The 22,239-nt window shown below is 37.7% G+C and overlaps 1 protein-coding gene across 4 annotated transcripts in view; it reads left to right on the top strand.

The window, feature by feature from the left end:
• The window catches only part of Ylpm1 (YLP motif containing 1), a 78,388-nt gene that overhangs the window by 48,678 nt on the left and 7,471 nt on the right, over positions 1-22,239 (top strand). For 3 of the 4 annotated variants that reach the window (XM_027418532.2, XM_027418531.2, XM_027418533.2), the window contains 10 exons: positions 652-770; positions 2,066-2,220; positions 7,803-7,865; positions 8,738-8,857; positions 9,241-9,417; positions 9,500-9,583; positions 9,849-9,932; positions 13,842-13,922; positions 16,891-16,942; positions 21,888-22,018. In XM_027418532.2, the coding sequence (XP_027274333.1) occupies positions 652-770; positions 2,066-2,220; positions 7,803-7,865; positions 8,738-8,857; positions 9,241-9,417; positions 9,500-9,583; positions 9,849-9,932; positions 13,842-13,922; positions 16,891-16,942; positions 21,888-22,018 (1,066 nt within the window). The remainder of the gene's footprint in view (positions 1-651; positions 771-2,065; positions 2,221-7,802; positions 7,866-8,737; positions 8,858-9,240; positions 9,418-9,499; positions 9,584-9,848; positions 9,933-13,841; positions 13,923-16,890; positions 16,943-21,887; positions 22,019-22,239) is intronic. The other variant, XR_003485959.2, reaches the window with a different exon arrangement.

Here is a 22,239-nt window from a genome sequence, read left to right as displayed (position 1 = left end):
ACAAAGCTACACAGAGAAACCCTGTCTCAAAAAAAAAAACAAAAAATAAAATAAAATAAATAAATAATTAAATGCTGAGATTAAAGGGATATGCCACCATGCCTGGCCCAAAGTCAGTATGTCAAACAAATTCAGTGAATTTCATCATCATTGGAAAAGAAAGAGCAATTTTAAGTTATCTTGAATTCCAAAGAATTAAATGGGCAATAAGGAGAGACAAAAGGAAAGTCAGTAAATCTGGGGGATTTTTACTTTAGAGGGGGTTGTTTTGTTTTGTTTTGTTTTGCTTTCAAGATAGGATTTCTCTTTATAGCGCTGGCTGTCCTGAAACTTGTTCTATAGATCAGAGCCTTGAACTCACAGAGATCCGCCTGCCTTTTCATTCTTGAGTGTTGTGATTAAATGCATGCACCACCAGGACTGGCATAATATTTTTGATAAAATGCAACCAGTACTTAATTTATAGGCAAGCAATTTATTTTTACAAAACTTGAGATTTTCAGGTACATATAAGTGAAAAGACAAGTTTAAAATTTAAATTAACGATGGAGTAACTGCCATAGAGACAATGGGCAGATAATGATGTTATTGTACAGTAGAAACCTTCCAAATCTTTACATATTTGCCAAAGACTCTTGTAACACCCTATAGGAATCAGTCATATCGAGACAAGAAAGACCATTCCTCATCCAGAAGAGGAGGATTTGATAGGCCATCCTATGACCGGAAGTCTGATAGACCACCCTATGAAGGCCCATCCATGTTTGGAGGTAGAGTAATGCCTTAATAACAACTATGTTGAAAATGTAAACAAATAGAAGGTGGTTTTTATTGTAGCTGTGCATTTAAACAGTCACAATAAACCACACTTGAAGATTCCTTAAGAGATAGTAGCATTATTATAAAAAATAGTAATGTAATTAATGAAATAATTTTTTTTTTTTTTTTTGAGACAGGGTTTCTCTGTGCCTTTGGAGGCTGTCCTGGAACTAGCTCTTGTAGACTAGGCTGGTCTCGAACTCACAGAGCCTGCCTCTGCCTCCCTGGTGCTGGGGTTAAAGGTGTGAGCCAACAATGCCTGGCTCTAAAATTTAATTTTTATACTATTAAAGGAGTTTTGAAAAACAGAAAGTCACTTATAATCCTACCACACATCATACTGCAACTTCGATTTTATGTATTTCTCTTTTTAAAATTATTATTATTTTTTATTTGTATGGGTACTTTGTCTTCATGTGTGTGTACCATGTGTATGACTGGTACCCAGGGTGCCCTGGAAGTGGAGTTGTAGATTATTATAAGTCACCATGTGGGTACTATAATTGAACCTTGGTCCTCTGAAAGCCCTCATTGTCTCTTCATAAGAATAAGCCAAGAATTTTTTTGTGGGCTTTTTTTTTTTTTTTTTTTTTTTTTTTAGCTCTGCTAGGCATCAAATCCAAAACATCACACATGCTGGGCAAGTGTCACAATGCTAAATTGAATTCCCACTCCTAAGTAAAGTTGTCTTTATTGTGTTTCTTCTACTTAATAACTGCATCATATACATTTTCCCATATTCAAACCTCTTGTGGCTCCATGGTGTTCCATGGAATTGATAAAGTATAAGGTACTTACTGTTAGACATTGAATTTGCTTTTATCTCTTCATTACCATGAGTTGCATTAAACTAGAAATTCCTACCTATTCACAGGAATAAGCTTTTCTAATTGATGACTCTTGCTCTTAAACTATAAGGTGAAAAAGTCATAGAACCTATATAGGATCAGTCATGCTTGGGCTATCCAGCAAAATATTTACTCCTCTATGTCCTGTTGCTGAATGTTTTCCTATATTTAATATGAGTAATGATGAATTCAGTATTTTACAGAACATTCTGTTTTCCTCAAATATGCCAGTCTTTTCATTTTCTCAGTTGTAATAAATTTATGTATTAATTAAATTTAAAAGTGACCCTCAACTCACTAGATCTGATCTGAATTATAATTAGGAAGAGAACAGAAAGTTATTACCTTTCACAATAATTACTGTGTAAATTATAATGTATTCAACTGCTGGAACTCAGGAGAAAGAAGAACTTACCCAGAGGATCGAATGCCCCTGCCAGCTCCTTCCCTGGGCCACCAGCCACCTCCAGCTCCACGGGTTGAGAAGAAGCCTGAGTCTAAGAACGTGGATGATATTCTGAAACCCCCAGGCCGGGAGAGCAGGCCTGAAAGAGTGAGTACAATGAACTTGACTGGTTCTGTTGTAAATCTAAAAATGCTAAGAGAGTGGTTTATTTCTTTTATCAACTTACTTATTTAGTTAGTTATTTTTAAGTATCTTGAGTAGAATTTTCCCAGTTTTCTGCAACTTAAAAATTCTGGATTCAAAGCCTTGTAGCATCTAAAATCAAATAATCTCAGACACTGCTTACACTTTAAAATCGTAAAAGAAGTTTAGAGCCAAATTTCTTGGCAAAAATAATGTTAGAAATTTTTTATTTTTGGTTGTGAGCCTAGCCTTTAATGGCTGAGGTATCCCTCCAGCCCTGAAAATTTTTTAAAACAGTTTGGGAGAGCTTAATTAATTGTGAGAGCTTAATTTTGAAAAGAGAAAAGCTAAGTTTGGCTTTATGTTATGTGGAACAAAAAGAGGGAATTAAGAGACTTGATTAGGGGCTGGAGAGATGGCTCAGAGGTTAAGAGCACTGACTGCTCTTCCAGAGGTCCTGAGTTCAATTCCCAGCAACCACATGGTGGCTCACAACCATCTGTAATGAGATCTGGTGCCCTCTTCTGGTGTGCAGATATACATGGAAGCAGAATGTTGTATACATAATAAATAAATAAAATCTTGAAAAAAAAAAGAGAGAGACTTGATTAGGTTTAATTTCTGATATATTTTCTCTCATCTCTGATACATAATATATATATATATCTTTGAAATTTGTTTAATATTGAATAATCTTACAATAAAGATTTCATCCACATGTCTAGATTCCATGTATATAGATTAATAAGTCATTGTTTTTATAAGCATTTTTGCCTGTGTGTATGTAGTGTGCTGTATGTGTGCCTGGTGTCCACAGAGGTCAGAAGAGGAAGTCAGATTCCCTGGGACTGGAATTAGAGATGGTTGTGTGCAGCCTTGTGGGTGCTAAGATCGAATCTAGGTCCTGTGCAAGAGCAAAAAGTGCTCCTAGCCTCAGAAGCCTCTCTCCAGCCCTCTCTTTGCCTTCTCTCAAGTCACAGCTATTCTGTATATTCTGTCCTTGTTGTTTGAATGATGCAGTAGTCCACATCTTCTCTGTGGTTGCACTCCCTGCAGATCTGCTTATGTGAAGTCAGCAATAATTGTAATTAAAATATTAAAATTGGTACCTCATGTAGTGGCACATACCTTTAAACCTAGCACTCAGGAGACAAAGGCAGGCAAATCTCTATGAGTTTGAAGGTAGCCTGTTGCAGAAGACACTGACTTAAAGAAAACAAAAATTCTAGAAATAATTTCATAGTTTAAAATCATGTGTAGTTCTTAGCGGCATGATGAAATCTTGCAATCGAGTCATCCCTAGCCATGCCCACACTTCCCACCTGTTGGTCACTTAGTAGCTGTCTTGGTTATCAGGTAAACTATCAAGATATTGTAGGATTTGAATACTATCCATGGTTTCAGGCATCTGCTAGGAATCCTTAGAATATGTTTCCAGTGGTAAAGTAAGTGTGTGTGTGTGTATTTACCATCCCTCTGCTTTCAGTGTGTTTGTGGGCTCTTTACTTCTTAAATTGTATTTCTTTTTGTGTGGGGGCACCATGCCACTGCATACATGTAGAGGTTAGAAGACAACCTTTGGTAGTTGGTTCTCTGCTTCCACCATGTTGGTCCCAGGAAACAAACTCAAGCTGTCAGCTTGGCATGAAGTTCCTTTACCCTCTGATCTATCTCAGGGGTGTGTGTGTGTGTGTGTGTGTGTGTGTGTGTGTGTAAGAGAGAGAGAGAGAGCTTGAATTGTTTAATCCATTTATAATTAATGTTATTTTTTATACAATTGGCTTTATTTTATTTTTGGCCTGTGCATTTTAGGTATACAAATACAAGTTATCTTTGTGTGTTCAACTTATGCCATCTGCAAAATAATTGTACTTTTTCTGGTTTAAGCTCATCTGCTTATTGAGTAGATGTCTCGAGTGGGACATCTTTGCCTTATTTTTTAATCTTGACTTTTGAATAAAGAGAAAATATTCAGTCTTTCACCAATGAGTATGATGTTAGCTCTGGATTTTTTTTTTTTTTTTTTAAATATGTGGAGAGGCACATATGCCACACTTAGGAAGATCAGAGTTAGAGAACAACTTGTAGGAGTTGGTTCTCTCCACTACGTAAATCCCAGGGATCAAACATCGATACTAAGGCTTGGAGGCAAATGCCTTTACCCACTGTGCCATCTTGCTGGACTCAGCAGTGGACTCTTGTTTTTGTTTTTGTTTTTGTTTTTCCGAGATAGGGTTTTTTTTTTTGTGTGCGTGTGTAGCTTTGGATCCTATCCTGGCACTCGCTCTGTAGACCAGGCTGGCCTCAAACTCAGAGATCTGCTTGCCTCTTTCTCCTGAGTGCTGGGGATTAAAGGTGTGCCCCACCACTGCCCAACTCCCCTGTGGACTTTTATAGATGCACTTTTTCAGGTTGAGGAAATTTCCTTCTGTTCTTCTTTTGTTGAATATTATTACTCACAAAGGGTTGTAGAGTTTTGTTCATGCTTCTCTCTGTCTGTCTGTCTGTCTGTCTGTCTGTCTGTCTGTCTGTCTCTCTCTCTCTCTCTCTCACACACACACACACATTAGTAGAGATGATTGTATAATTTTTGCTTTTAGTACATTGGCTTTCTTTAATACAGTAAATGATTTTCATGGCAGTTGGTGTTACTAGAACAGTTTTTTCTGTATTGCTGGGTCTGGTTTGAAGATCATTACATCTACATTCATAGATGTCATAGTTTTCTTGTCATGTCTTTTCCTCATTTTGATACAAAAGTGATGTTAGCATCATAAGTTTAGAATTATTCCTTCTGGCCTTAGTAGAATTCAGTGATGGAGTCTTCTATGCCTAGGATTTTCTTTGTCAGTACTTTTTAATTTATTATTATTATTTTATATGCATGGGTATTTTGCCTGTATGTCTGTGCCACTTGCATGCCTACTGCCTGTGAGGCTCAAAGAGAACATCAGATCCCCTGCAGCTGAGTTACAAGTGGTTATGAGCTACCATGTGGGTGGTGAGAATCAAACCTGGGTCCTCTGGAAAAGCAGTTAGTGCTACTGAGCCATTGCTCTAGCCCTGTTGGCGTTTCTTTGTTCATCTGTTTACCAGTTTTTCTGAGACTGTTCATATTCACATAGTCTATTTCTTTCTTTTGTTTTTCTTTCATTGAGATAGGGTCTTAAAGTATAATAAGCTAACTTCAAACTTGCTCTGTAGTCAAGAATGACCTTATGACCCTGAGCTTCTGATCTTCCAGCCTCCCCACCTCTTAAAGGCTGGCATTCAAGGTATGTCTTACCCATGCCAGCGTGTATTCATTTACTTATTTTTTTAGTTTGGGCCTCACTATATATCCCTGGTTGTTCTAGAATTCACTCTGTAGGCCAGGCTAACTTCACAGAAATGCACATGCCTCTGCCTCCCTTGTGCTGGATTAAGGGTGTGTATTACCACACTTGATCTTTTTTTGCCCCCTTGTTTTACTCTCTCTCAACTCCCCTCCCCTCCGTTTTTTGTATGTTTCTTAGGCAAGTTTGGTAGCCTGCATCATTCTAGATATTTGTTTAAACTAAGTTATCCTCTTTGTTGTATATAATCTCTTCGCATTTCTGTAATATTGGCAGTAACATCTCCATTTTTTATTATAGTAATTTATATCTTGTTTGTCTTAGTCTAGGTAAAAGATCAACTTTGTTTCTTTTTTTTTTTTTTTTGTTCCAGGATGAGTGTTTGGTTTTATGGATTTGGGTAGGGGGTGTGTGTGTGTGTGTGTTAGATAGTGGCATATCTATTGACATAATGACTGGGTTCTTTGTAAGGTAGATCTGTTTATTTACACCATGGTGTAAGAGAACACGAAAGAGTGCGGCATCAGAATTTGCTTGGCTATGGCGAGCACTTTCTATCTTTTTTTTGGGGGGGGGGTTCTCTGTGGCTTTGGAGGCTGTCCTGGAACTAGCTCTTGTAGACCAGGTTGGTCTCAAACTCATGGAGATCCTCTGCCTCTGCCTTCCAAGGGCTGGGATAAAAGTTGTGCGCCACCAACGCCAGAGCGCTTTCTTACTGCATCAGAACATGGAGGATGAATCATGGTGGGAACATGTGTGAGACAGGAAGCCAGAGAGATTCAAGGATTCAAGGATGAGGCTTGAATTAATTTTTTTAAAAGATTGATTGATTGTGTGCACAGTGTATATATGTACACATATATGTCTGCACACCAGAAGAGAGCACCAGATCTCATAACAGATGGTTGTGAGCCACCATGTGGCTGCTGAGAATTGAACTCAGGACCTCTGGAAGAGCAGCCAGTGCTCTTAACCTCTGAGCTATCTCTCCAGCCCCAAGCTTACAATTTATACCATTCCACTATCAAGAAAGGTGTCCAGGGTCCCTCAAGAATAACCCCAAGTGGGGGCTGGAGAGATGGCTCAGAGGTTAAGAGCACTGATTGCTCTTCCGGAGGTCCTGAGTTCAATTCCCAGCAACCACATGTTGGCTTACAAAGAATAACCCCAAGTGACCTACTTAACTTTCCACTCATCTCCACCTGATAAAAGCTCCATTATCTCCACTGTGCCAGACTGGAGATAAAGTTTCTAGCCCTGTACTGTTGAGGAACACACTAACCATATCCAAACCCTAAAGTTTTTTTTTCTTCTATTTCATTAGTCTCTGCTCTAATCATTGTTGTCTTCCTTCTGTCTCATTAGTTTTAGCTTGCTCTTTTCCTAGTGTTTTAGGTTAAAAAAAAAAAAGTAGGTTTTCAATGTTATCTTTTTTTTCTTAATGTTTTAAAAGATTTAATTTTTTGTGGTGAATTTTTCCTGTCTGCAAGTATGTATGCACACCACATGTGGGCCTGGTGCCCACAGAAGTCAGAAGAAGATGTTGGATCCCCTGACTTCCTGGGACTGGAGTTATAACCAGCCAGTTGTGAGCCACCATGTGGGTGCTAGGAACTGAAAGCAGTGCTCTTACCTGCTGAGCCATATCTCAAATTGCAGAAACATGTTTAACATGTTGGGGTTTTGTTTTTTGTTTTTGTTTTGTTTTTCTTTAAGTGTGCGATAGCTGAGTGTACTAGCAGGCCTAAAATACCAGCTGATCCATCTCTCCAGCCCCTAAATCTTCCTTGATATAGACATTTACACCTAAAACTTCCCTTGAAACAGTTGTTTAGTTTTATTCCATGAGCTATGGTTTGATGTGTCTTTATTTTTATTCCTGTCAGAATATTTTCTGATTTCTGTGGGCCATTGGTTTTTAAATAGTTGGTTTCACATACTCATTTCCTTTGTTCTGTTTTGTTTTTCTTTGTCTGTCTTGAGATACTGTCTCAGGTATAGCAGGCTAGTGTTAGAGTCCCTATGCATCCAAGGATGACCTTGTTCTTCTGACCTTTTTCCACTACCACCAGAGTGCTGGGATCACAGGCATTTGCCACAGTGCTGGGATGGCACTCAGGGCTTTCTGAATGCTAAGCAGAAACTGAGCCACCTGAGCTATGTCCCGAACCCCACACAAAACAAAATCTCCCACCCCCCATTGTGTTTCAGATTGTTGTCATAATGAGAGGACTGCCTGGCAGTGGAAAGACACATGTTGCAAAACTTATTCGGGTGAGTATGAGAAAGCAAAAAAAGAGAAAAAAAACTAGTTGCTTGTATTAGTAGGCAGTATGTTATTCATACAGGTATCTCCCGTTTGATCAGTTACAGAGGCCCTTAGTAGATGTTTCCCTTATAAGTTTTTTTTATCCACTTAGACAAATTATTTTGCCTCTGGTTGATTTAAAACCATCAGAAATGTTTATTTTATTTAGCCACAAATAGGAACTTTAGTGTGTTTATTGTTGTGCCTAACAAGAGAGGGACCCCAAGGCTTAAAGGAGCTTAATGACACCTGAATGCAAGTACAAGGTGGTTTGTTTATTTCCAAGGAAAACCAACTAGCTGGGGCCCCAAGCCTGTCGGGAGAGTTCAAACCCCATACCACAAATGCCAGGTATTTTTACAGAGCAAAAGAGGAAGTAAAAAGGGGCAAGGGAGTCATAAGACCCATGATCTCATGTCTCAAAGTTTCATGCAAGGTTACCAAAGTTTTTTTATACAAGGTTATCACAGGATAATAGATGTTGAGCAAAGATACTGTAACTGTCGTTTGTTTTAGGTGGGGGCTGATTAACATGTCCTGTGGTCTGGGGGATTTATGATCAGCAGATCAAGAGGCCATCTAGTTCCAACTTTTCTTAGAGACACTGGGCTAGTGGCCTGTGTCTATACAGTTGGTGATGTGCTGACATTTCCTTTTCTTTTTTTGGAACTGCTTGTGGCCTCCTGTCTCGTAGCCTAGGGTCAGAGGGTTTTTTGGTTTTGTTTTTGTGTTTTGCTTAGTTAGGGTATTTTTCATTTCTTTAGGGTCTTTTTAATGTTACATTTGTCAGCTTTGCTCACTTTTTTTTTTTTTTTAATCTTGACTGTTGTATTCTTAGGATAAGGAAGTAGAATTTGGAGGACCTGCACCCAGAGTTTTAAGTCTAGATGATTATTTCATCACTGAAGTAGAAAAAGAAGAAAAAGATCCAGATTCTGGAAAGAAAGTGAAAAAGAAGGTATGACACAATCCTCCTAGACCTGTTGATAGAGTTTTAAGGAAAACACATTCAGGGAGAGGTGGGGTTGTTAGTTTTTTTGTGTTTGTTTTGGTTTTTGAGACAGGGTTGGTTTATTGTTGTTTTTGAGGCAGGGTGTTACTATGTAGCCCTGGCTGGCTTGGAACTTGCCCGGTAGACCAGGTTGGCCTTGAACTCAAAAGGACCTGCCTGTCTCACCACCATGCCTGGCTTGAGGTGCAGGTTTTTAAAAGATGATCACTTCCTGTCTTCTGAACACTAGCTTTGGTACTTAGGGTGAAGGTTGCAAAGTCCTCCTGTCTCAGTGTCAACCAGGCTGAGTCTGATTCCTTCCTCCTGCTAACCCATCTCTGTGATCTTAGGTGATGGAATATGAATATGAAGCTGAGATGGAGGAGACGTACCGCACCAGCATGTTCAAAACGTTCAAAAAGACTCTGGATGATGGGTTTTTCCCTTTCATCATCCTGGATGCTATCAATGACAGAGTTAGACATTTTGACCAGTTTTGGAGTGCAGCAAAAACCAAGGGTTTTGAGGTATGGTCTTAAAAGAACTTTTGAAGCACTTTTAGCTTGAGTTTTCTATTTCTTAGCCTACTCATTACTTATTTCTGTTTAGGTGTATTTGGCTGAAATGAGTGCCGATAACCAGACTTGTGGCAAGAGAAATATCCATGGAAGAAAGCTTAAAGAAATAAATAAGGTGATTTTTTCAGGAACATGGGGTGTTGGAGTACCCCAAAATCATTCTTTCAGCATCAGCACTGTGTCTTAAGGTCACTCACCTCATTTTTTTCTTTCTGAATGTCTTTTCTACCTGCTTCAATAAATGTCTTCCTTTCTGTGTTTTAACTGGAAGGAATTGCCTAGCCTGTTGAAGTTGTAGCATTAATGCATTTATCTTGACAGCTTATTTGGTCTCTATAGGAGTAGTTGTCTGAGGTAACTTGTCCTGAATATCTCAATAGATGGCTGATCATTGGGAAACTGCACCTCGTCACATGATGCGTCTAGACATCCGTTCCTTGCTACAAGATGCTGCAATTGAAGAAGTAAGTGTGTATCTTTGTCTCAAATGCAGTTAAGATTAAGCAACACATTTGTCACCTTCTTTACTTTGAAAGTTTTAAACTTCCAGAAAAGGCACATGAGCAATGTAAGAGCACGTACATACCTTTTAATGATCTTAATAAATCTGATTGTTAATATTTTCCCATATTTTTCTTTATAAATACTTAGTAATATAATACCATTACTGTAGAATCATAGGAAGTTAGGTTGAAAAATCTTAGTCCATCACCCCTAAATGTGTTGATGGCTGTCTTCTAAGAACAAGGATATTCTCTAATAAATTTAGTTAATTATAAAATTTCAGAAAGTTAACATTAGCAAGGCTGATGAGGCAGAGGTAAGCAGATCTCTGAGTTCAAGGTTAGCCAGATCTACATAGAGAGACCCTGTCTCAAAAAACCAAGAAGAAAAAAAAGTTGATTGTATTAAGTAAAATACATTTCCTAAATTAAGTTTGTTTGTACTTTAATTCATTTAACCCTACCTACCCCCTAGGCCATACCCCATAGCCAGTTCCTTAATTCAGCCTCTGAATTTCCTTGAGTTAGCTTAAAAATAGTCTATAGTTAGATTTCATCACCTGTTTTGATGGTGTACTTTTTGTACACCTTTTTGTGTGGGATGAAACCAGGCCACTGTGTGGCCCTGGCTGGCCTGAAACTCCTTTTGTAGATCAGGCTGGCCTTGAAGTCACAGAGAAGACATGCACCACCATGCCCAGCTTTGAAAACCTTTTTTTTTAAAATGCTTTTTTTAACTCTATTTTATGTGCATTGGTGTAAGGATACCAGGTCCCCTGGAACTGGAGTTACAGACAGGTGTGAGCTGCCATGTGGGTGCTGGGAATAGAACCCGGGTCCTCTAGAAGAGCAGCCATTGCTCTTAACCACTGGGCCATCTCTCCAGCCTGATAACCTTTTATAATTGGAAAAATGGCTCTCTCCGTAAAATGCTTGCCATGAAAGCCTATGACCCGAATTTTGAATCCCAATACTCTATAAACACTGGACACATTGGCTCTTGCCTGTATAATCCCTGTACTTTGGAGAGGTATATAAGAGAGATCCCCGGGGGCTAGGTGGTTGTAGTACACACCTTTAATCCCAGCAATGAGAAGCAGAAGCAGGCAGATCTCTGTGAGTTCAAGGCCAACCTCGTCTACTTTCCAGACAGCTGGGGCTGTTATGCAGAGAAACCTTGTCTCCAGAAACCTTGTCTCAAAAAACCAAGAGAGAGAGATCTGTGGGGCTCAGTGGCTAACCAGTCTAAATTGGTGAGCTCTAGGTTCATTGAGAAACCCTCTCTGAAAATAAGGTGGCATACACCTTTAATTCTAGTACTTTGGAAGCAGAGGTCACCTAGTCTGTAGATTGTGTTCCATGACAGTCAGGGTTACACAGAGAAACCCTATTAGGGATGGGGGTTGGGGATATAATAGAGGAAGACACCTGCTGTGAACTCTGACCTACAGACATACACATGTCTCACACACTTTGAAGCATACATACTTATGCCTGCTGTATTTATTTACTTATGTTTTTATTTTTACTATTGTAGGGCCTGGAGAGATGACTCAGTAGCTAAGAGCACTGATGTTCTTGTAGAGTAGTACACAGGTTCAATTCCCAGCACTCACGTGGTGGCTTCCAGCCATCTGTAACTCTAACCCTAGGGATCGTATACCCTCTTCTGGTCTTCTCAGTCACTGTGGATATGTGTGGATAAATCACCCATACACATAAAATAAAAATAAGAGTTAAAAAAATATCCCAGATTCAGACTTACATTATAAAAGGTAATTTCTCAGGCTACTTTTTTAAAAACAGAATTCTTATGTATATACACCAGTTGTATTGTTGAGTGCCCATAAGTTTGAGTTGTCTGTTTTCATTATTAGTTTAGGTTTAAATTAAATGGTAGACAGGACTGGGGAGATGGCTGAGTGGGTAAAGGCATAGTAAGGGAATTAACTCCTGCAAATTGCTCTCTGATATCCTGCTGTGCGCTAGGCAATGGGCACATGTCTGTGTTTCACACACAAGTGAATGAATGAATGAATGTAAAAACAAACCTTTGGCAGGAATGCTACTCGAATTGCATTTTCTCGGTGCCTCACATTTGGTTCACATTATTTGAGATGTCGGTTTACTTCATTGTGATTAAGGCTTTGGTCTAAAACTTGGCACCAGGGTCATAGCTATTGAGTTTTTCTCCTTTTTTCAATTTGTAATAAGTAATCTATAAGTGTCTATTAGTTTCTTTTTCTCTAACACATTTCAGTAATTGCTAACTCTTTTTTATTTAATTTAATTTATTTCTATTTTATGTACATCAGTATTTTGTCATGGGTGTCTGGTCCCCTGGAACTGGAGTTACAAACAGTTGTGAGCTTCCATGTGGTTGCTGGCAATTAAACCTGGGTCTGCTAGAAGAGCAGTCAGTGCTCTTGATCACTGAGCCATCTCTCCAGCCCCCATTGCGAACTCTTGATGGTAGTTATTAGTTTGGTGGAAGAAAGTCTTTATCATGAAAGGAGAATGAATTTCTGTCTCAAGCATTTGTGTGTTTCTGTTTTGTTTGACCTTGTTCTTTGAATGGTGCTGTTTTTAATGTGTATGATTCTGAGGCTTGGGAAACAGACACTCTACTTTTGCCCAAGTTTATAGCCACACTTGGCTATAATCATGCCACCTTCTAAAACATACTCTTATTTTCATGAGTCCATATTCTGACTTTCCAGTTATCTTCATATCATCTCAGCATGGTTTCCTTTTCTGACTTAGCCTTTCCAGATCTTAAGAAACCACTTAGGGCTCTGTCCTTAGCCCAGCTATTTGCTTATTTGTTTGTTTGTTTTGTTTTTCAAGACAAAGTTTCTCTGTGTAGCCCTGGCTGTCCTGGAACTCATTCTGTAGACCAGGCTGGCCTCAAACTCACAGAGATCCACCGCCTCTGCCTCCCAAGTGCTGGATTAAAGGCATGCGCCACCATTGCCCAGCTTTAGCTCAGTTTTTACTTTGCACATGTAAACAATCTGTTTCTGAGATTACCAGTTTTATGCCCATACTAGTTTCTTAGATTGTCTCTTATGTACCTTATAAACACTGACAAGTGTTATATCACTAACCTTAAGTAACAGTTTTGATGAGGACTGATGGTGCTTTTAATCCCAGTGCTTGGGAAGGAGAGGCAGGTAGGTTTCTGAGTTTGAGGCCAGCCTGGTCTATGTAGCCAGATTCTGTCCAATAAATAAATAAATAAATAAATAAATAAATAAATAAATAAATAAATAAATGAGCTAACAGTTTTGAATAGAGTTCCTTAAATTCTTTCTGTGATTATTTTCTGAAGTCTTCCCAAAACATGCCTTGTTAGTGTAGCCAGAATTCCTGGCTGTGCATCTCTTGTAGCATCCTCTGTCTCTTTAGGAGGAACCACCATGTTGGAAACACTAATCTGCTCTTCCTTGCACCAGCGTTGATGGTTTCCCACGGTCATGTTAGTTATGTTCTTTTACCTTCTAAGTACATCTCACATCTCTGTGCTCTTACATTTGTTATTGTGCGAGCAATAACCCCCCCCTTTGATTTGATAAGATAAATACTTGTTTAAAGGTTTTAAAAGTCTGTAATCTCTTGAATATTAAGAACAGGTGACCCATTTACTTGGAGTAAAATATTTTGCCTAACTTTACAGGGATAAAGATGAAAATTCCAGGAACATCTTTCTGTGGTCCTTTAATCCCACATCAAAGTTGAGGGTGTTAGTATTCACTGGTGTGTCACTGAGGGAGCCTGGGTTGTCGGGTGCTTATTGCAGATCCTAGTGAGTCAATGTTTCTTAAATGCTAATGCAGTCCTTTTTAAAAAATGATTATTGGCATATTGTAGGTAGAGATGGAAGATTTTGATGCAAATATTGAAGAACAGAAGGAAGAAAAGAAAGATGCAGAAGAAGAGGAAAGCGAACTGGTAGGAGACAGACCAACCACTTTGAGCAAAGTGTCTCTTTGTTATTCTTAAGGAGTGTTTATATTCAGACCTGTAGTTAGATTACTAGTGTTGATACACACTTTTTACAGTAAAAGTTTCCGTATTCATCTTCCTGGAGACATTAGATCCTTTTTATTTTTCCCTAGTCCAAAAAAGCTCTGTGTTGTTAAAAGAAAAATTTAACAGAGTACTAAGAAACTCATCTTTGTACTCATCTAGCTGTGGGTGGTTATAAGAGAGAATACTTTTCAAGAAAGTAAATTACATATGAAAGGGCATTTTTTTTCCATTCCAGCAGGTATGTGGTATAGCCTATCTGTTATATGAATATCTGTCTCTTCTTTACTATAAGATCTCAAAATTGATTTCTGCCACCTGAGGCAGAAGAACTTATTGAATGAAGAGGCAAAGGGCTGCCACTGGCTGCTGGATTTGTTCTTGTTTTGTCTTGTTAAGTGATTGCAAAAATGACTGTGTAGGCAATGGATTTTTACCAAGGCTGATGAGAAAATAATGTGAGTTTAAAGTTCTGTGTACCTCCTGTAAATGCTTTTGATTACGCCTCTGGAGATGTTTGCCTTACCCTGTCACTCAAGAAATGAAACCTATACAATTACTGACGTTTTAGTGTTGGCTGATGAGGTACAGAGATTAACAATGCCTTTGGATAGTATTGCTTTTTAAATCCACAGTATTACTTGCTTTATTTGCTATTTCAGCTCTTGCTAAAGTTGCTTCTCATACTTCTCTTAATGAAAATGTACAGAGATTCCTGTCCCCTAAAACATAGTCTACAAGGAGTGTGTGACATAAAAGACTCTTGATAGAATCTGTGTTTATATAGTGTTGGTGTTGACCTCTACATTCTTAGATTTTTTTAAATGTGTATTAAAAAATAAGCTTTAAAGTTAATGATAATTGAGTCTCAGTATGTTTTTTAATAGTTTTATTTTGCTTAATCAGGTTGCGTTTTGACATACATACTCTAAAATGTGAGCAGGAAATTTACTTAAAAGCCTACACTGTTCTGGATAGCAGTTAATAGCCTAACTAGCTACTAGTAGCATGTACTAGAAAGTGGGTATGAGAAATCCGCATTCTTATTAGCTTTTGGAAGCTCCATCTTTTGTGGAAGTTTTATTTCAGGATATGCTTTATCTCACTTGCTTAAATGTAGTCAACTTGGAGCTTTTAATTAAACACTTTTTTAAGGGGAAACACACTGTAATACTAGTTTTTACATCAGAGAACTGGTAAGGAAGCCTTAAAATTTTACTCTGCTGGACTGTTTTATTTCCATGTGGCCTGCCACTTTAAGAAGCTAAAGGATGATAGTTTAAAGGATGACCAGGGTGGTTCCCAGCAGGGGGAAATGAATATACTTTTTTACTTTACTCTAAGTACCCAGTCACATAGCAGAATCCAGCTCTTTTACTCTTGGAATCTATCCCAAGGGTAAAAGATTCCTGGAGAATACTAACCAAAGTGATGTGAGTGAGTTTTGTGTCATTCAGACCACTTCAACAGAATTCTCAGTAAACTGCATTTTCAGTTCTGTACTGGATGAAAGAAAATCCAAACTTTTCTTAGGTAAAAGAATCTTTAGGAATTGTTGGTGAGATAGATTCCTGACTTTAGTGCTTCTGCAGACCTAGTACTTGTGGTTCAGAGTCCATAAGTATGCTATTCTAGTGATGCTTGTGATTTTAGGTGGTTTTTGAGGTAACACTTGTGCACATTTCCTCAGTATTTAACTCTTAACACCATCACATCAGCACAGCCTTTTCTTGATTTGACCTGTTTTTCTGAAAAGATGATGTAATTTATAATCTGAAATACTACCTAGTAATTCCTAGTTCTGATAGAGGAGCAATGTATAAATGCAAAGTTTTCCTGGATTACTGTGCTCAGATGAACTCTCCTGTAGAGATTGTTACGATGTCTCCAACGCGTTTCCAATGCAGCTGTGTGGCAGTCTGCTCTATGACCTTGAACATTCTCAACAGTAGAGAGATGACTCTTAGAAGACAAATATCTTCAATGAATTTGTCTGGTTCACTAGGTCCTAATATTAACATTTCTGTATAATGGGATCTAACTGAAACCACAGTCCAAGGAAAAGGGGAATCATGATAAATGACATGGAATAAACTGACTAGGGGAATAAACAAAAGGGATTACTACTTAGTTGTAGCCACCCTGGGACACTGGAAAATGTTTGGGGAATCTGTTTAAAATACTTAGTTATCTTATGTAAACTGTAAATTGCCTGTGGTAATTTCTGGTTTATCATATAACAGGAAAACATAATATTAGAAGCTATCAAAAATAATTTCATTTTCATCTGGTGGAAGAGAACTGCTCGGGAGTTGATTCAATAAAATTAGCCTTTGTAAGATCTAACTGGTACATGGATTGAGTCATTTTAAAATGAGTGTGAACTTGATAATGGGGTAGTTGGGTTCAAATACAAGTTTTTCTTTTCCAAGTACTTAAAGTGACACTGGAATGACTATCTTGAAGAACACTTTTGAACATCATGGCTTCAATTACTTTGAGAATGGCAGTTGTACTTAGAAACTAAACTAGCTAGTTTATAAATTTTCTGAGTGATATTGATCCTGGCTCAGTAACTATTTGTACATTCTTGCCATAATTGCTGCACATCTGGTGTTGAGGCTACAGTTGAGTCCTTAGCTGTACCTGCCTCAAAGTGCCTTCATGATCCTGTCATGACGACTGCTCTGAAATGTGCAGTCAAGTTTGGTGAATTTGGTCACTTAACCTTCTTCAAGGATAATAAAGTTGTATTTTCCATAGGATATATTTATAACTAGTGAGTGGCAACTGAATCCATTCCCAGTTTTAATGCTTTTCCAAATCAAACGTGTTATGCATGTATGTGTCTCTTTCTAACCCTTCGAGCTTCTCTCTGTGTACGATTTAGGGTTACATTCCGAAAAGCAAATGGGAGATGGACACTTCTGAGGCAAAGCTAGGTGGGTATTTCCTTTTTCCTGTTTTTATGTGTGATACCTGATGGTCATGGTCATAGAAAGCTCCACTGCACGGAGTAAAGGGCCAGAAACTTCCGCTCACATCCCCAGTCATTTCACTAGCTTTTGCCTTGGCTACTTAGATCTGTGACAGAATAAAAAGGATATATAGAGAGAGGTTTTTGTTTTTGTTTTGTTTTTTAACAAAAAAACAACTCTTTTGATATCATTGGAAGTTTTTAGGATAATTAGAAATATTTGATAAGCATAGTAACATGCTGTCACTTCTAACATTCATTTTTAGTATTAATTAGAAATGTGCTCCTAACATTTCTTTTTTAAAAGAATATTTGCCTGTAACCCAAAGTTGAACTTGTTTGTGAGTACTTTAGTAATAATTCTAATAAATGCTAGGGTTTAAGAAGTAATTAAAAAGAAGATATCTTGTGTAATAAATGAGTTTCTATGTTTCGAAGTAAATACATAATTGATATATGTAAGGAGACTCCATTTAAATTTTCCTTCATGCTGTTTGTAGTACCAAGTTACAAGGTAAACCAGTTTGAATGATTGTTTAAATCAAACCTTAGAGTTGCCTGATTTAGTCAAGTTAAAAAAATGTATTATTAAGTGGATTCCTAAGGTATTATAGTGTGATACTCTAAGGTGATTTTTTTTTTTTCAGTCCTTTTTTTCCTCACTTAAAGAGGCCAATTTAACATGTCAATTAAGATGCGTCAGTAGAAATTAAAGGAACCATGCCGGGGGTTACTGACTGGGAAAGGTGACTCCAGTTTTTCTCCCCATGATGTACTGTTACTCCAGAACCAAGCAACCATCTCAGCATCATAAGTCCCTAGACTTATTTTGACTACTCAGCCCTTTTGCTGCTGAGGTCATGTGACCTTTACATCAAAGGGGAGTAGATTGGCTCACTTGGGTTAGAGATAGCAGTTGATTTTGACTAGGTTGTGTCTTAAAAGATAGGTCCATAAACTGTATATTATGGGAACCTTATGGGAATAGGTGCTTACTATAAAATCTAAAAATTTTAGCATGTGTCAAGTGAAAATTGATTGTGGCTTATTATCATACTCGTCTACAAATCTATCCTCTGAGAAACTTAACAGTAATCAGCTCTCTCCCCACATATACCATAAGCACTTTTTTGCTTAAATGCAGTTAAATATTTAAGAAAATAGTAACCACAGCTTACATTTTTAAAAGAATGTTTTAGTTTTACTTCTTTTGAATTAGGTTAAATCTGTTTGAAGTGCTGTACTTTTTAAATACTCTGTAAGACTAGAAGATCGTTTGTTTCTGCTGGTGCTTTAGTGATGAGCTTCAGTGTCAAAGAGTGATGATAAAAATAAGGGCATTGTAAGAGTGATGATTATTTTAGCAAATATTCTCCGAAGGTGTTATGTAGTACATGATCTGGCATTGTGCTTTTTAAAAAATGAGCCATTTCATTTTCTGTTTTCCTTTCTAGTTTTAGAGGAAAAAAGAAAATGGAATATAGCCATGAAGACTGTTCAAGAAAAATGTTTTTAATGTTTGTATTGATTTCTGGGAAATGTGACTTGTCTCTTATTTTTCAGAAATGTATCTTATACAGTCTGTCAGTTTTAAAGACATTACACAGTGAATTGCAGAAGTGGGCTTATCATAAATCTTTTCAGTAATGGCACTAGTAATCAATCTAGAAAGGGAAATTCACTTCATTGTAAAAGGAGTGACAATGATGTTTTGTAGAAGGACCTGGCATCTTACACCACTGGATTATCTTGAAAATTAATCCAGCCTGGGAAGAAGAAAAATTGAGTGTAAGCTTTATCAAAGTTTTTACTCCTTTTGAGTTTGGCCTCTAACTCATGAGGATCATCTGAGAATTAGCCTATTTGTGTTGCCTTTCATATCTCATCAAATTTAATGTTTGGTTACTAGGTGCAATTTACTTCTCCGAGTACTCTATCAGCAGTCTTAAATTTCTCTTAGCAGCATGATTATGCTGAGGTGGAAACATAACAAGCTTTATCTGTGTTACACACTGAGCTGAAAGAACTGAAACAAGCTAGGGGTTTGATTCATAGATGAGTCTCCCAGTAAGAAAACACTTCTTTACTCTTCCAAGCAGCTGACCAGAATTCATTGCAAAATCTTGATTTGTGCTTAATATACAGGTCAGCTTTTGTCTGTTAAATTGGAAGCAACATCAATTTAAAACAGTTACTGGCCTCAGCTGTATCTGGCAACTGATTGCATGTGATTGACAGCTGCCTGACCAGTGTTTATTACACCTGACTGCTCTTTCTTTACTGGGAAATAGACATGATAATGCAAAAGCTGGGTTTTATACACGTCTGCTGGGATTTAGTACTGCACCTACTTCAATTCCAGGATGTTGATTTTTAGTTTCTCACACTTGTATGACTTAGTGTATTTGAGACTGTTACCATCCTAATAGGGTTCTCCTTACAAAATGCTCTGCTTTTGTCATCTTAATGTCACTTTCTGTACTTAGGAGGTGTATTTTATAGCCTTTTACTCATCAGACAGACTGAATCATCTTTTCTCAGTTGAGATGTAATTGTTATTCGTGTAGGCACATAACTCTTGTATGTTCACCTTGAACAAGTTTTCAAATACCATTTATATTTAGAAAATATATAGATGTATCTATGGAATTTTTCTGTTGTGCTATAGTAACATGCAGTGTTTTAAAAATGTGGTAAATCCTGTGACCAACCAAGTTGGATCAAAATTTCATCCTCTTAAAACATCATCCTTTGCAACCCAGGCCTCAAATGTGTGAGTGGATTGGATACCTGTCTTTCTTCTATAACCAGCACCCAGATTTCTCTTTCCTTACTTTATGCCACCCAAGTGTTTGGGATTCTAGTATTCGTGTAGATGAGTGTTCAGCCTTTCTTCAGCACTCAAGAGAAACTTTAAACATGCTTGTACAATAAAATTTCAAGTCAAAGATTTCAAATAAGGATGCTCCGACTAGAAATGCAGGCTTTGGGGCTTCAAGTTGCAAATACAGAGCACATGATCTATACCTCCTGCCATTACCTAGTGGACAAGGAAATACTCTTGCAATTTCCACCTGTCTTTCTGCAGTGCTGCCTGGCCATGCTCTGTTGTTAGAATTGAAATGTGAATCGTTCCCTTCAGAGTATGTTCATGCAAATCAGTTGTTCTAAGTTTGGAAATCCTTGAAGTTTATTTAATGAGTATACTGGAGCTTCTTACTCTCTGGTAATACACTATTTGTCTAAGGTTTTGAACTAAGGTGTTTTACTACTTATGGGATATCATGGGTTTTCTGATACCATCTATTGTGTCTCTATGTGGCCAAGAGTTCTATACAGTATGACCTGTCTGTAGAGCCATTTGGTACAACATTTTATCGACAGAACAGGTAGAAGATTGGTTCTGTGCAGCCTGTCTCAAGGAAATTTTGTTGAAACAGGATGAAACAATGTTCTAGAGTTTGTAAACTGTTGTCATTACATAACTGATTTTTCAGTGATAATTGCTTTTGTGAGGGAAGGGTATGAGAACTAAACCCTTTGCCAATTATGCAAAATCTTAATGGCTTCTTAAAGTTTGTACAGTTAGTTGGGTGTGGAGTTTGTATACTAAAAAGCATAACTTCTCCCTCCTTGCCACTGCTTCCACTGCACGATCCATATAAAATTCTTTCCGACTTTGGTGCCTTAAAGACTTTAGTGTACACAGTCTGCATCCTTTATGGAGTTGAATGTTATTTGTTTCTGAAGCAGTTAAGCTTTCCTTTATTAGCCCACTTTAGCAATAGTGTATTTGGATAACTTTGGGGGGTGTAAGTGCTTCACTGTAGCTCAAATGTACATAACTCACAATACTCCACATAACTCACAATACTCCACATCTTTATTCAAAATCAGTATTAACAACGAATAAAAAAGACACAACACATTTTCATTGTATGTTATGTAAGACACCTAACCTCCTATCTCATAAATTATAATGTGTTGTTTATTTGATAGTAGTGAGGTATTGGGAGATCAGCTCCTTTCAGATTTAAGTTTAAGAAAGAAATAACCAGATCTAGTCACTTGGGCTGATATACCAGTCCATAGCATGGTGAGTCAACAGTGCTTTACAGTATATTCAAAGTACCAAGTGGTCAGCAGTACTTACAGTATACTCAAAAGTACCAAGTGGAATTGTCCTGTAAATCAATCTTGTTTCTAATTTAAAAAAAAAAAAAGATAAAACACACACACAACTAGAAGTAGAACTATTATAAAATTCAGCAATCCCACAACTAGGCATGATTCTAAAGGAAATGAAATAAACCACTTGTTCAAGGTAAAAAAAAAAAAAAAAATACCAAGTGGTCAGAGTACTTTACAGTATACTCAAAAAGGAGGTCTCATATAGTCATTTTAGTCATAAATACTAACTCATGAGTGCTCTTAGCCAAAATCATAATCAGAAACACATCCTTAAACTTGATCTTGTTGCTCTCTGATTTTCATATGATACGGTATCACACATCATTGTAGATGAACTGAATGGTTAAAAGAAAAAAGCAGTAATTCTTTTTAAAGAGACCTGGTTTTTTGTTTATTTGTTTGTTTTATTTTTCTTTTTAGAACATAAGAGCTGAAGAGTGATTTTTCTGAGGGTGGGACGGTCTTTTCTTACCTTACCCATATTTATTGCTAAACCCATCAAAATATATAAATATTATCCAGTACAAACACCAAACAGACATAGGAATCACATAAAATTTGATGTTTTCTTAGCCAAGAAGATAGTTTGGATCTGAAAGTGATGCTGCATTGAAAAATGTGGGTGTGCCCTCTGGAAACAGTCTAGCCCTCCTTTTTCTTTGTGTGCTGTGTGCAGATTCACACACTCTTAATGCTATGGCTCTGTGTTTGTCCCTCAGACAAGTTGGATGGCTTGAGGACTGGCACTAAACGGAAACGTGACTGGGAGGCGATTGCCAGCAGAATGGAGGATTACCTGCAGCTCCCTGATGACTATGAAACTCGTGCTTCCGAGCCCGGGAAGAAGAGGGTAAGAGACAGCTGAAACATGAAGACTCATCCAAATAGCCTTTGGTTTTTAGAAAGCTGGGGATAGAGAAATGCCTGCTAGTAAAGTGCTATCATGCAAGTATAAAGACCCAAGTTCAGTCTCTAGCTCCAAAAAGCGCTACAGTTACAGGCACACCTACCCTTTCAGCACAGATGAGTCCATTTTTGAAAGTTTATTTATTTTTATTTTATTGGTATGAT

This window comes from Cricetulus griseus, chromosome 5 (genome assembly GCF_003668045.3).
Source record: "Cricetulus griseus strain 17A/GY chromosome 5, alternate assembly CriGri-PICRH-1.0, whole genome shotgun sequence".
Taxonomy (NCBI): Eukaryota; Metazoa; Chordata; class Mammalia; order Rodentia; family Cricetidae; genus Cricetulus; species Cricetulus griseus.
Note: the sequence above shows the minus strand (reverse complement) of the source record. Positions and strands in the feature narration are given on the sequence as shown.